The sequence below is a fragment of the Pseudorca crassidens genome, chromosome 15 (genome assembly GCF_039906515.1).
Source record: "Pseudorca crassidens isolate mPseCra1 chromosome 15, mPseCra1.hap1, whole genome shotgun sequence".
NCBI classification, from domain to species: domain Eukaryota; kingdom Metazoa; phylum Chordata; class Mammalia; order Artiodactyla; family Delphinidae; genus Pseudorca; species Pseudorca crassidens.
The window spans coordinates 37,223,352-37,237,596 of record NC_090310.1 but is presented as its reverse complement, the minus strand read 5'-3'; the positions used below and the strand labels follow the sequence as shown (position 1 = coordinate 37,237,596).

Here is a 14,245-nt window from a genome sequence, read left to right as displayed (position 1 = left end):
AGGGATCCCAACAGGGCTGGCGGCACCTTGGCAGTGTGTGGGTGTCATTGGTATGTGGACAGGCAGCCTCCTGCTGCTGCCTTGCCCAGCTGGAGCTGTGACCCCAGCTTCCTGAGGCCCATAGAGGTGGGTGGGAGGGGATGCTGCTTCCTAGCCTCCAACCCTGGGGCCTCCCTGGGGCCGGGGAATGAGACTGGGAGACCCAGGAGTCTCGGCTTTTTACCTTGAGGTGACAGCACGTGGAGAAGCAGCAGGAGATGCTGGGCCACAAATGGGGCCGGTCTTTCCTGATTGTGTTGACTTAGTTTCCCTGAAGAGATGCAGCTTGAGGGAGATTCTGGGTGACCGAGTTTCTCGGGGGCAGGGACAGGAGCAAGACCTGGACCGTGGGCATGTCTGGTCCTCTTTCCCAGTCCTGATGTAGCTCTTGGGCTGGCAGGGCCTTCTGAGTCCCTGTTCTAACAGGCTTGGGGGCACCACAGCAGTCTCAAGGTGGATCCCCTGCCGACTTGCCCTGCGGGGGTGGGGGTGGTCTCTGTGGGAATGGGAGCTAGGAGTTACAGTGTCCAATTCGTGGAGGGGGCGGGACCCAGTGCAGTCCCGGCCCCTCCCTGGAGCAGGGTTTCAAATACTCACGGAGCTGGGGCGCCAGAGCTGCTGCTAGACCAAGCCCTTGCAGTCTGTCCTGTGCTGCAGACACACCCCCAGCTGGGACCTCTGACTTCTACTGGGACCCAGATCCTAAGCCTCTGACACAGCCAATCCACATCCCTCAGGTGAGTCTGGGGGGGGGGGGCGGGGTACTGAGCCGGGGGCTGGATGTGAATGGAGTCTCAATATTTGGGCCTCCGTTTCCCCACGGAGGAGAACGGCCACGGCCGTAAGCCCAGCCCACCACTTTGGGGAGACCTGGAGAGTGGCAGGGGGAGGATATGCCTTCCTGCCAGCCACCAAAGGGTGGCAGAACCTGCCCAGCCCCCGCGTCCCAGCAGCCGGGACTGAGAAGGGTGGCCTGGTGTGTCCGATTCCACGTCCGCGCTCACGCGGGCTGTGTCTGTCCCTCTAAGCCCGCCAGCTTTGCGCCATGGGCAGGCCCCTGGCCTTATTGGCTGCGCTCTGGGCGCTAGGGGCTGCAGGAGATGCGGCGCTGCGCATCGGAGCTTTCAACATCCGGAGCTTCGGCGACAGCAAAGTGTCAGACCCGGCCTGCAGCGGCATCATCGCGCAAGTGAGGCTGGGGACCCTGGGCGGGGTTGTAGCTGGGCTCCGCGGGCTAATTTGCCGCGCACACGTGACCCCGCACCTGCCGGCCCCTCCCCCAGATCCTGGCTGGCTATGACATCACGCTGGTGCAGGAGGTGCGGGACTCCGACCTGAGCGCCGTATCCGCGCTCATGGAGCTGATCAACAGGTATGGCGGGCAGGGCCCAACGTGGGCCCAGGTCTCCGAGCGATGCCTTGACCCCGGGCTTGGCCGGTGTCTCCGCAGCGTGTCCAGGCACGAGTACAGCTTCGTGAGCAGTAAGCCCCTGGGTCGGGACCAGTATAAGGAAACGTACCTGTTCGTCTACAGGTGAGGGGCGGGGATGCGGGGGAGGGGTGCGCAGGGCAGGAGGGGGCCCACTTGGGGCGCCCACCCGCCCTCTACACCCAGGAAGGACACGGTGTCGGTCGTGGACACGTACCAGTACCTGGACCCGGAGGACGCCTTCAGTCGTGAACCTTTCGTGGTCAAGTTCTCGGCACCCGGGTCAGGTGAGGCCCCGCCCGTCCCGCAGGCCCCGCCCGTCCCGCAGGCCCCGCCCCAGCCCCTGACATCTACCTCCTGCAGCTGCCGAGGAGTTAGTGTTGATTCCGCTGCACGCGGCACCGCACCAAGCTGTAGCCGAGATCGACGCGCTCTACGATGTGTACCTGGACGTGATAGACAAGTGGGGCACCTACGTAAGCCCCTATGTCCGTGCGGCTCCGCCCTGCCCCACGGCCCAGGGTCCCGGAGGTGCGCCCTGGGGGTCGGCCACAGGCGTGAGGCTCTGCGCGCGCGGCCCCTCCCGCAGCCTCAGACCCAGTTCCGCGGTGCCCCACAGGACATGCTGTTTCTGGGCGACTTCAACGCCGACTGCAGCTACGTGCAGGCTCAGGACTGGCCGGCCATCCGCCTGCGCAGCAGCGAGGTCTTCAAGTGGCTCATCCCGGACAGCGCCGACACCACGGTGGGCAAGTCAGACTGTGCTTACGACCGCATCGTGGTCTGTGGTGCCCGCCTGCGCAGCAGTCTGAAGCCCCAGTCGGCCGCCGTATACGACTTCCAGGAGGAATTTGGCCTGTACCAGGCTCAGGCGAGTGCTGGGCCCAGTAGGAGCAAGGCCCAACCTCAGTACACCTGGCGCTCCCCTCCCTGCACTGTTTCTAGAAAAGGCCCTTAGAGGTTCAGTTCTGGCTGAATGGAACAAATCTGGGATGGCAGTACAGGAAGCTCTTTACCTCCCCAGAGTGGGGTCCCGAGGCCATGCTCCCACCGAACCCGCACAGCTGGGATGGATAGCCCAGGCCTCGCTGTTCTGTTCCCCCACCCCCAGATGCAGTGGTTTGTGGACACCCAGTGGGCCCCTTCCTGGGGGGAGATGGGGCAGTTTTCTGGGGGTGGAGCCTGAGGGAGGACTGGCTGCTCAGCAGGGCCTCAGAGTTGGCCCCTTCTCCCTTCAGGCCCTGGCCATCAGTGACCATTTTCCTGTGGAGGTGACCCTCAAGTCCTACTGACAGCCCTGAACCCTGGCCAGGGCAGGCTGCCTGCAGACTCTGGCCACAAGGAGGAAGCCCCACAGGGCTGCAGGGTAGGGTCAGCTGGGCCTGGACAAGTGATGGGACTACTCCGAGCCTGTTTCCCCATCGTGAAATGGGCCGCCACCACTACCTCATAAAGTTGTGAGAAGCACCTCGTAGAGCACTGGGCATACAGCTGAGCTCAATAAACAGTGAACCCTCAGCCAGGACCACACACACGTGTTGGCTCCGAAGCCTTCATGTCCTTTCTTAGGACTCAGCTCTTCTGGGGCACAAACCTTCGTCTTGCAGCCAAGCAGGTCCCCGGTCCCAACCCATTTAGGGGACAGGGACAGCCTGGCCTGCCCATTCCACATCCTGCTGGGAACTGACCACCTCCAGACCAGGCTGCCTCCAGAAGGCAGCTCCTGTGCTCACTGGCTGAAGCTCCCTGCTCGCTCTTTGTGCAAACTAAATGCTTTCAAGCACCTGTACTGAGTGCAGCTGGGGTAAGTGCTCACACAGGGTGTAGGGTGGATGTGCGAGGCCAACCTCCCAGTCTTCAGTGTTCCTCCTATGGCCCCGGTTCCCAGGCCTGCAGGCCACTCACAGGCACTTGTGTATGAGGGTCCTTTCCTACCCAGCACTGCAGTTGGCGGGGGTGAGGTCAAGAAGGCTGGCCCCCTGCAACCAGCCGGCTGGCGGCGCTGGGACATGTGGAGAGCCTCCTCAGTGGTGAGCAGGCAGGTTGGGTTAAGGTCCTGTCCACAGAACCTGAACAGCTCACAGTGGTTACAGCCCCTTCAAAGGTGCCTTCCTGGTAGCTTCTTCCTCAGGAGCCCTGGGCTGGGCAAGGACTCAGCAGGGAGGACAGTGGCCTGCACCCTGAGTAAACCCATCACCTGAGGATTGGGAACAAGTAGAACTGGGGTACACAGTGTAAATGACAGGGGCCTGATGAGGTTTCTGGTTTTCGAAGCGTCTCACCTTCGGCAGGATTTAACTGGCCTGAATTGTATGGGAGAGAAAAACCTTTGTTTCAAGAATCTGAACAAGCTTTTCTTGTTAGATCTTTCTAAAGTCAGATTTAGGACACCTGTGATGTAAAATGCCTCCCTCCTCCCTCTCCAAGTCACCCAATTTCTCTGAAATTTATACAGGCTTTCCATCCAAACAAAAAACCATGGCAGCCCAAGGGCTTTTCCCTTTTCCTTTTCTTGTGTGGCTTGCCAGGGCCCACAACTACCTGGCCTTATGCCTCCAGCAGTCAGGCATCCCACCAGCCAGGTATGGGAAACTCAAGGGCTTTATTCTGCTCTGGGAGAGGAGACACTCAACAGTGACATCGCTGAGGTCCAGAAGGGTGCCATCTACCACTTTATGATTCCCAAATCAAGACACTGCTTGCCAGCTGTGCCCATCTGCCCACCCGCCAGGCACAAAGGGTACTCGTGAGTGGTAACAGGCCTTAGGACTATGGCTACAAGGAACAGGCCTTTTAGGGAGATGAGCAAAACAAAGAGCTAAAAGTACGTTTAAATTGGAAAACACCTTCTTTAAATCCCTTGGAACCATAGGGCCCCCAGAAGGGTGCAAACGGCTAAAAACCCTGCATGGCAGCCCAGCCCTTAGCCTTTCTTTTGTTTGAGGTTTTCTAAGTACATCTGCAGGGACTTCTGGATGGAGTCTCTGGAGATGAAACTGACAAAGTTCTGGATGTCCGCGTCGCGCTGCTTCACCAGGCGATCTACCGTGGTCTTTCGCATCATGTTCTTGGTCAGCTGTCGAGCGTGATCTAAAGAAGATGGGTCCCACCTGTGAAAACCCATGCTCTTCTCTGGGACAGTGGTATTCCCAAGCTTTCCAAGGGAGTTCCAACTGAAACTCCGGTAGAAAACTTAGAAAATTCAAATGAGCAAAGAGAAGAAAATGAAAGCCACCTGTTCCCTACTGTCCATCGATTTCCTTTAAAATCATACAGGATGATATTGTGAAGGTTGCCTTTTTAACCTGTTATTTTCCCTCAACTATATTGTCGGCAATATTTTCCATGTCACTACATACTCTTTTACAACATAATTAATGGCTGCACGGTATTCAGGCATTTGTCTGTGTCAGGCATCGGCAAACCTGGCCCCCCAGAGCTCAAGAGCCAAGAATGGTATTTACATTTTTATATAGATGGAAAAAATTTTAAAAGGGTAATATTTTGTGATACGTGAAAATTACATGAAATTCAGAATTCGGCGGCCTGGTTTTATTGGAACACAGACACGCTTGTTAGTTCACGTGCTCTAAGTCCGCCCTCCTGCTCTGGCGTTATGGCAGAGACCATGTGACCAACAAAGCCGAAAATCTCCCTGGCTCTTTACAGACAGCCTGCTGATCCCTGGTTTCTACCATAGTTGATATAAGCAGCCCTATTTCTTTTTTGGCCACATTGCATGTGGGATCTTAGTTCCCTGACCAGGGATCGAACCTGCACCCCCTGCAGTGGAAGCAGGCAGTCTTAACCACTGGACCACCAGAGAAGTCCCAAGCAGCCCTATTTCTATACACAGACACACAAGCTGTTTCCAGTTGTCTGTGTAGTGGGTTGAACAGTGGACCCCAAAAAAGTATCTGCAAGAGACCTTACTTGGAAAAAGGTCTTTGCAGGTGTAACTGAGATCATCTTGGATTCAGGGTGGGCCCTAAATCCAGGGACAGGTGTCCGTAAAAGGAGAGGGAGCTCTGAGATATAGAGACACACTGTGGGAGAAGGTCATGTGAAGACACAGCAGGGATGGGAGTGACGCAGCCACAGCCAAGGACACCTGGAGCCCCCAAAACTGAAAGAGGCAGGAAGGAGCCTCCCCCAGAGCCTCTGGCAGGAGCGAGGGCCTGCCCACACCGATTTTAGACTTCTGGCTTCCAGACTGAGAGAGAATGCATTTCCCTTGTTTTAAGCACCCCCCTGCCCCGCAACTCCCCCTCTTGTGGTAATTTGTTACATCAGCCTCAGGACACTAGGTCAGTCTGCTATTGTGAATGGCTCATTTGTGAATTGCTTGAGAACCTCCTGTCTCACCAGAAGCTCCAGGCTGGGGAGGGGACGGGGCTCTCTACTTGCCCACCGGTACCCACAGCTGTTGCCCCCCCCCCCCCCCGCCACACCCCTCACCTGGAATGGCCATCCACCGGGCCATCACCGAGAGCGCTGTGCTCAGCACCTGGTCCTCAGGCACCACCTGGTCCACCAGGCCCACCTGGAGGGCCTCTGCTGGCAGAAAGAGCAACCCCAGCTGCAGGGCCTGCTCTGAGGCACGATGCCCAATGGTGTTCACAAGGGTGTCTTTGAACCTGGAAGCAGACACCCACTCACGGTGGGCTCAGGGCTCCCGGGGAATGGGGGTCGGGGGGGGGGGCGGTGGTGGGCTCAGCCCCGGGTCTGGTGGAGTGTGGGTGCAGCCCCCGGTCTTACCAGAAGGGGGCGACGATGCCCAGCAGGGTCTCGTTCAGCCCAATGAGGTACTTGGGGTTGTCAGCCAGGATCCGGTAGTCGCAGGTGAGGGAGATAAGGCAGCCTCCAGCCGGGCAGGCTCCCTACAGGGGAAGCAGGACCAACGGGCTCTGGGTGCTGCTGTGGCTGGTTCCAGTCATCTTCCAGAGACCCAGGGTCCCAAGGAAGGGCCTCAGGTGGCCGTGAGCTCTTGGGTGCTTCCAGCCCCCAGGATGCTGTACCAACACTGGGGGTGTGCGCACAAGGGGCTCCGGCTTGCCCATCAGCCTGAGGCCGCGGGCACTGGCAAGGTGGCCAGCGCTCAGGCCCAGAACACCCCCTCTTTTCTCACGCACATGTCAGGGCAGCAAGCGGCCTCTCCTCTCCTCCAGCAGGAGGTCCTCCGAGGCCCGACCTCACCCTGCCCTCATCTCATACATCCACTGCCCCAAACAGAGGCTGTCAGCGGCCACCACACCCCATGGAGTCTTCCTGACTCTGGCCATCCCTCCTCTCCACCCAGCTCAGGCCCTCCTGGCACCTCTCTGGCCTTAGCCCCACCCCTGCCTTCCCTAGGTTAGGCCAAAGTGATATTCGCAAAATGTAGATCTGATCCCACTTGCCCCCACCCTCATAACCCTCCTGCTGGACCACGTTGACCATGGGCCCTGGTTCCTGCCCCCACACTCACCCCCACCTCAGTGAGCAAGTCCCCCCCAGCCCCACCCCTTCACCTGGTCTGTAATGGCAAGCTGACCTGTGCACCTCTGAGGGTCTCCCGACTGCCCCCTGCCTCTCTGAGGGCTTTTTGAGGGCAGGGCCACATCCACACCCACCCTAAGGGCTGGCCCGCAGTGAGCCATGGAGGCCCCTCGGGAGCGGGGACACTCACGTTGATGGCGGCGATCAGCACCAGGTTGGATAGGTACAGCCGCAGCCACAGCTCCTGCACCGCCTTCCAGTACTCGGCGTAGTGGGCCGGGTTCTTCCCGCACATCTCTGTCAGGTCCAGGCCTGCGGAGAAGACCCTGGGGCAGTCCTGGGGAGGTGGGGGGGGGTGGGCAGGGGCCCCGTCAGAGTCTGCCCCACAGTGCCAACACAGCCCCAGGGCCCAGGGAGCCCACAGGTGCTCAAGAGACAGGGGAACTGAGGTCATGCTTGGGCAGCAGGATGCTGCCTCCAGGAGCCCAGAGCTGGGGGCTCCAGGGAGGCAGCCTGGACCTCCCTTGGACTCTGTTCCTTCTGCATCCTGGGATATTCTTCCCTTTCCAGCTTCAAACTGGAAGAAAAGGCAGGAGGGCCAGGTGCTCCCCCAGGGACATAAACACACCGGACTCTGTGCATACCTCTGTACTCATCCTGGGCAGAGAAACTCAGGGGCGGGGGAGGACTCCTGACAGTCGGAGGGGACACATGTTCTGATGTACACCAAAAGCAAACTGCAGACTCCGGTGCAGGCCAGAAGGAGCTGTCAGGACCCGGCCAGGGAAGGAGGGAGTGGTGAGCAGTCAAGAAGACAGACCTCGGGACTCCCCTGGTGGTCCAGTGGTTAAGAATCTGCCTTCCAGTGCAGGGGATGTGGGTTCGATCCCTTTCGGGGAACTAAGATCCCACAGGCCGCAGGCAACTAAGCCCGTGAACCGCAATGAAAGATCCCGCGTGCTGCAACTAAGACTCAACACAGCCAAAAGTAAATAAATAAAATAAAATGGTTTCTGTTTAAAAAAAAAAAAAAAGATGGACCAACTTATGTCATGGCTGCAGTCTGGTCATCATGCAGTTAGCTTTTTTTTTTAAAAAAAGAAGACAGACCTCTGCCCTGGGCTGTCACACGTGAGACATAAGCCTGGGGAAGGATCTGTAAGGCACGTGTGTCCTGTGTGGACGCCCCAGGCCCCAACACAGCCGCTGAAGTGGGGGTGGGGAGCGCAGACCAAGGCAGAAGGTGCTTCTGGGCATGGGCACCAGGTTCTGGGTGCTCTGTCAAGAATGCAGGCCAGGGGAGGGGCAGCTCCCCAGCCCTCACCCGAGAACACCGCACCTGGGGTTGCTGATCACTAACCAGCACTGGCCGCGGTCACCATGTGCTGCTGCAGCAATGACCGAACCCCCTCCCCTGCCTGCAGTGTCTGTGAGGAGGGGCAGCCACACTCGAAGTCCTCTACATCCTTATATTAAGCGACAAAAGCAAGTTGCAGTGCAGGGCATAGATGCAGCCCCGTGTTTCTCATATACACACGTGCCTGTGTGTGCACTGATACCAGCAGGCTGGCCTTTTGTTTACGTGGAACGTGTTCCACTCCTGTCACTAAAAAGGCCCCACAGGGATGGAAAGACTGGCGGTCGGTACACCACGTCCTGCTGTCTCACAGGCCGAGCAGGGACCGGTGAGCCAGCGCCTGTTGGGGGTGGGACGGCAGGGGGATGGAGCTGCTCCTGCTCTGAAGATGTGGCAGGACTGACGTTCAGCTTTTCAGCCTTCCTCCTTAATCTCTTCCCACCATGAGCTCCTGGCTCCCCCCTCCTCACTGCCTCCCCAATTCATTTTCTCAGCACAGAATCTGGAGGGGCTGACAGCACTTGCCCACAGTCCTGGCGCTGGAGGGAAGCAAAGGCAAAGAACTCTATTCTGGATGCGAGAGAAGCGAACACATTAATCCCAGCTGGGGATGGCCTCTGCCAGACAGATGAAAATGGATGTGGGTTGGCCTATTTCCGTGATTTCTGTGATTCAGCAACGTATCTGTAGTGGGCTGAACTGTGTCACCGAAGAAGACAAGGTCAAGTCCTCACCCCAGTACCTGAGAATGTGACCTTATTCAGAAATAGCATCTTTGCAGATGAGATCAAGTTAAGATGAGGCCGTACCGGAGTATGGGGGTCATAAATCCTTTGACTGGTGTCCTTCTGAGGAGGATTCGGACACAGAGATAGGGCAGACAGCCACGTGGAGATAAGTACAGGAACCCAGGGGCCCCCCGAAGCTGGCAGAGCAAAGGATTCTCCCCCATGGCCTCTAGATGTGATTGGCCCTGTTGACACCTTGATTTTGAACCTGTGGCCTCCAGACCGTGAGGGAATACATTTCTGTTGTTCTGCCCCATTGTTACCCGTTGGTGGTCCTTCGTTAAGGTGGCCCCAACTAACACAAGTCCTTCCAAAACATTTGCTGAGGACCCACTTTGGGCCAGGCCTTGTGCTACGTACACAGGAGGAACTTGATACAGAACACGAGGCGCAGACACATTGCTGGAGGGGAGGACACTGTCATAAGGAGAACGCAGGCTCCGGAGGGACAAATGCTGGCTCCCTGTCCCCAGAGCACAGGGGCTGGGGGCCTGGACAAGCGACAGGTCTTCCCCTCTTTCGTTCTAAAGGTCCTATCTCTGGTGACACGCAATTCTCTCATTTTCAGAGCATAATAAAGAAAACGTCAGGCTATGAAATGACACCTTAAATGGAGTATTTTCAGGAATTATCCAGGGTGAAAAGTTCCTAGGCAATTTCAGCATCTCTAGGCAGGTTAGAAAGTTCCCTCAAATGATCTACACCCAGTATAAGTCCTACCCTTGGAGCAATAAGGTCATCTCACTCCCATGGGATGGGGCAAGGCTTGGCTCTGCAAACCCCAGCTTCACGGGACGCACTGGGTGCGTGCATCAGGCCAGCCCCTGAGGGTTCCCTGCTGGTCCGTGCCTCCAGCACAGTGATGGGTCCCCTCGTCAGAGGCAGCCAGGCTCTCCAGAGCTGCAACTCCAGGCCACCCCAGGACAACCTGAGGGTTTAAGGAAGCAGGTGCGAGCCCACAGTGGACCTTCCAAACCTTGGCCTAAAAGGTGCAGGAAGCAGGCTGTGACCGTCTGCTTCCTGCACCTTTAATGACGGCAGGGCCAAGGTGTTCCCATTGGTCTCTAGTATCGTGGCACTTAGCTTTGGGGGACGCTTATGCTGTCTGTGGCTCCTTCTAACTTGAAAGGTGACCCCAGTGCTCTTCCTGACCCAACAAAGTCCTGTTGTTACCAGCATTTGCTGGCTTGTAGGGGAAATGCTGCCGTTCCCATTCCCCCCGAGAATTCAGAAGGGAAAAGCCTGCCCTCTGAGACCTCAACTCTAGGACCTGCCCAGATGGGAATGGAGGGCACAGCTTTTGGGATGAGCACCGTCACTGGGGCTGGCCTGGGTAGGTCCCCAGGAAGCTGTTGCCAAGTTTGCACAGGGTCCACCCTTCGTGAGGTCGAATGGCCTCAAGGGTATCCTGCAGAAATGTCACCTGCCCTCACCTACATCCTGGCCCTGGGTGTGGAGGGCCGAGGCTTGCCCCAGGTCTGGCTCCACAACCGCATGACCTGGGAACTAAGGATCAGCCTCCTGCGGGAGAACCAGCTGCCCATGGCACGGCCCCCTCGAGCCCCCACACCCAGGACTACAACCCCTGGAAGCCCTTTGTGGTGGCACCCACACCTGGGCCGCCTGGGTTTTCTCCACCATGTGAAGTGTGTAGGAGGGCTCCTGAGTCTGGACTTCGACCTGAGAACTTGGGGCCTTGGGGGAGCTAAGGAGCACCCACCGAAGTCAGGATGACGCCTCGGAAGGTCTTGTCATTCTCCAGCTTCTCCAGGCTGATAATGAACTCTGTCAGCAGCTCTAGGCTGAGGCTGTTCACTGGGGGGTTCTTGAACTTCATCACGGCGACCCCTAGTTTGAAAATGAAAAGGACAAAACTCACACCCAACATGGGAAAGGTACCCCCAACTACCCTGCACCCTCAACCAGGCCATGGGAAGCTACACAGATTTTGGGTTTTTTAAATTGAGGTGAGATTCATATACCTTATAAGAAAGGGAACCCTGTACCCATCAGCAGTTACCATTCTTCCTGTTCCAGCCCCTGGCAATCAGTAATCTCTTTCCTGTTCCTATGGATTTGCCAGTTGTGGACATTTCATATAAGTGGAATCATATGTGACCTTTTGTGTCTGTCTTCACTGTTTTCAAGGTTCATTTATGTAGTAGCATGTGTCAGTGCTTCATTCCTTCTTAAGATCAAATAACGTTCCATTAACTGTGTACAGCATGTTTTGCTTATCCAGTCACCTGCTGATGGACACTTGGGTTAGTTCCACCTTTTGGCCATTGTAATACTGCTGTGAACATTCATGTACAAATTTTTGTTGATCTTTTTCTCCCAGATGTAAGTCCTATATCCTCAGGGGAGTAAGAAATGGCCTTAGTTTCTTGAGTAAGTGAGCAAACACTAAACCAGATGTGCAAGGAGGAACGCCAGTGGGGGCCTCTGGTTCATGCTTGTTTAAGGATTGAGAGTAAGAATATCAGGGGTCAGATGTTCTTAAACACTCCATCTATTCATTTATACTGCCAGCAGCAGGGAAAGCAGGAGTGGTAGGGCCTGCCCTTGTGGACAGTGCAGCTGCTGGCCTGGGCCGGCTGGGGCCATCTGTTCTCACTGCCTGGCCCAAGGGCAGACCCCAAGGGCTTTAGAAATGCCACCGTTCACTTAGGGTACATCTCCCTGGTCAAGGCCTTGGAAATCTCTGGATAGTCAACACAAACCATTCTCTAGGAATGAGAATTAAGTCCTGAAGGCAAGGAGACTCTTTTGAGACCTATGATTTATGAGGAAGAGGTAATTATTAACTGGCTACAGGTATGTACATGTAAAAATAAGAAGCAATCAAAACTTTCAGAAGTGAGCTCCCCAAACTTGGTTCGGAGGTAAGTATCTTTTTTCTTTTTTTAAAATTTATTTATTTATTTTATTTTTGGCAGCATTGGGTCTTTGTTGCTGTGCGCAAGCTCTTCTCTAGTTGTGGCGAGCAGGGGCTACTCTTTGTTGCGGTGTCTCGGCTTCTCATTGCGGTAGCTTCTCTTGTTGCGGAGCATGGGCTCTAGACACATGGGCTTCAGTAGTTGTGGCACGTGGGCTCTAGAGCACAGGCTCAGAGTAGTTGTGGCACACAGGTTTAGTTGCTCCACAGCATGTGGGATCTTCCCAGACCAGGGATTGAACCCGTGTCCCCAGCATTGGCAGGCAAATGCTTAACCACTGAGTCACCAGGGAAGTCTCAAATGAAAACATTTAAAAAAGTACTTTTATTCCATTAATTCCTCCAAGCCTCAAGATGCCTGAAGGTTACCCAGGTCTGGCAGTGAGGACAGAACCAAGCCTGGCTTTCTGACCTCAAACTCAACCTTCTACCACGATAAGCCAGTGAAGCTAGCGAGTTCTTCCATGGTGGGGTGGGAAAGCACTTTGGTAAAAAATTGTCTCACTGATAATTTTTTTCTTACTTGTTTACATAAAAGAAAGTCTACCATTCAAACCATTTTTAAGTGTACAACTAAGTGGTATTAAGTATATTCACAATCTTGTGCAACCACCACCACCTACTTCAATACTTTAAAAATGTGTTTTATTCAAGTTCTGATATATATTCAAATCTGTCACAGAAACAATCCTTTCAGAAACTCAGGTTTTTGTTGGACTCGTAGTTGGGCCCCTCATCACCTGGCTCGGGCAGCCCCCAACCCAGAGAGGAGCTAAACTAGAGAACTGAACCAAGGAACACGGTGGGTGCCCTGACAGCAGTCCAGGCACAGGCAGCGATGCACAACCTGTGCGTGTCTGGGGGACTCTGGGGGGCTGAAACTGTAGCCCCTTTTGGGGAGGAGCTTGGCTCCCTGCCAAGCCAGAGTGGACTGGGGATGGGAGGCATCTTGAAAGGCTGAGGCCAGGAGCTGGGAGGTCATGAGACAGCTTGTCCTAAAATCTGACACTGCACGTCTCCGATGTCAAGCCTGCTCAGGACCCAGCTCTGAAGTGCCCTCTGGTAGAGAAAGCACTGGTTTCTCTTTCAAAAGTGCTTTTTCTATCTTTTTAAAATCCCCCTTGGAGACTTTTAGGAGGTGTTCTGATGGGAGTGGGTAGGAGTGACTTCACTTGTGGCTCCTGGCTTTAATTAAAAAAATATCTGCTGGGTTCTGTGCCACTTGGGAGTATTAAGAAAAATTAAAATATTTTATTCTGAAATACTTCCAATTATTTTAGTTCCCAATTTAACAGCTAAGGAGCACATGCCCCAAACTTTAAAAACTGAAATATTTTTATCTTCATAATGAACTGGGGGGCGAAAACACCTAGACTGATGACCCTTAAGCTTTGAACTCAACAGAAACTGCCTTTAAAATTGGGCTTTATCCCGTGGCCTTTAGAAATTCGAGCGTTCTCCCGAGTCTGGATTCCAGGTCTGGGCCTGGAGCTGGGGGAGATCAAACGCACTGCCCAGTGAAGCCCGCTCTGCTGCCAGCGCCCCCCTCTTTCCCCACAGCCGGGCGGCCGGGCGCTCGGGCGACCGCGCTCCGGGCGCTTACCTGCGGCTGCGTCCGGCTCCACCAGCACCCGCTGGGTCCCGAAACGCCGCGCGCTGTCCCCGCTGCCGGCCGTCGGCTCCGTCCGCCTGATGGTCGCGCCCCGGAGCAAGGCCCCTGCGGAGGGCAGCGCGAGGCCCGTTAGCCTGCCGCGCCCCTGCCCCCCTCCCCAGGCCCTTGCCCGACCCGGCCGCCGCCCCCAGTCACGCACAAGGGCAGAGCAGGGCACGCGAAAAGACGCGCGCTCCAGCCGCCAGCGCCATCTTGACCGCACTGGGTCGGGGTCGCGGCGCCGGGGTGTGGCCTTGCCGCCCGCCCCGCCCCCAGGGCCTAGGCCTCTCCTCCGGGAGGCGGGGGCTACTGCACCCGGCCAAGGCCGCGGTCGGAGGCCCGAGCGGGCGGAGCCTCGGGCTTAGCTGAGCAGGACGCTGGGGCTGCGGGGTGAAGGGTCGCCGATAGGGAAAACCGGACAGCCCAGACGCCGCACTCCCCACGACCTCCCCACGACTCGCAGCTGCGCCACCACGCAAAGATCGAGCCGCCCAGGCCCGGGACCACACGTAAGTCACGGAGTGTGCGAGTCCCGGAGAGGGTTGTGAACCGAGTGGTAGTCAGG

At 56.4% G+C, this 14,245-nt stretch overlaps 2 protein-coding genes across 7 annotated transcripts; one reads left to right on the top strand and one right to left on the bottom strand.

Annotated features, from left to right (window-relative positions):
• Window positions 1-65: 65 nt before the first annotated feature.
• Window positions 66-4,713, top strand: DNASE1L2 (deoxyribonuclease 1 like 2). 6 transcript variants are annotated; one of them, XM_067706966.1, is made up of 8 exons: window positions 66-776; window positions 1,068-1,228; window positions 1,323-1,411; window positions 1,490-1,573; window positions 1,655-1,755; window positions 1,832-1,944; window positions 2,088-2,339; window positions 2,707-4,713. In XM_067706966.1, the coding sequence occupies exons 2-8, from the start codon at window positions 1,085-1,087 to the stop codon at window positions 2,758-2,760; spliced, it is 837 nt and encodes a 278-aa protein (XP_067563067.1). In that variant the 5' UTR covers window positions 66-776; window positions 1,068-1,084; the 3' UTR covers window positions 2,761-4,713. The 6 variants fall into 6 exon arrangements, with proteins under 6 accessions (XP_067563067.1, XP_067563066.1, XP_067563065.1 ...); XM_067706965.1 differs by having other exon boundaries at window positions 1,323-1,573; XM_067706964.1 differs by having other exon boundaries at window positions 1,323-1,573; window positions 1,832-1,999.
• On the bottom strand, window positions 4,298-13,994 carry ECI1 (enoyl-CoA delta isomerase 1). Its single transcript, XM_067706968.1, has 7 exons — window positions 13,841-13,994; window positions 13,633-13,746; window positions 10,812-10,939; window positions 7,137-7,283; window positions 6,227-6,348; window positions 5,927-6,105; window positions 4,298-4,558 (listed from the first exon to the last, which is right to left on the bottom strand). The coding sequence occupies exons 1-7, from the start codon at window positions 13,890-13,892 to the stop codon at window positions 4,392-4,394; spliced, it is 909 nt and encodes a 302-aa protein (XP_067563069.1). The 5' UTR covers window positions 13,893-13,994; the 3' UTR covers window positions 4,298-4,391.
• Between the last annotated feature and the right edge of the window lie 251 nt (window positions 13,995-14,245).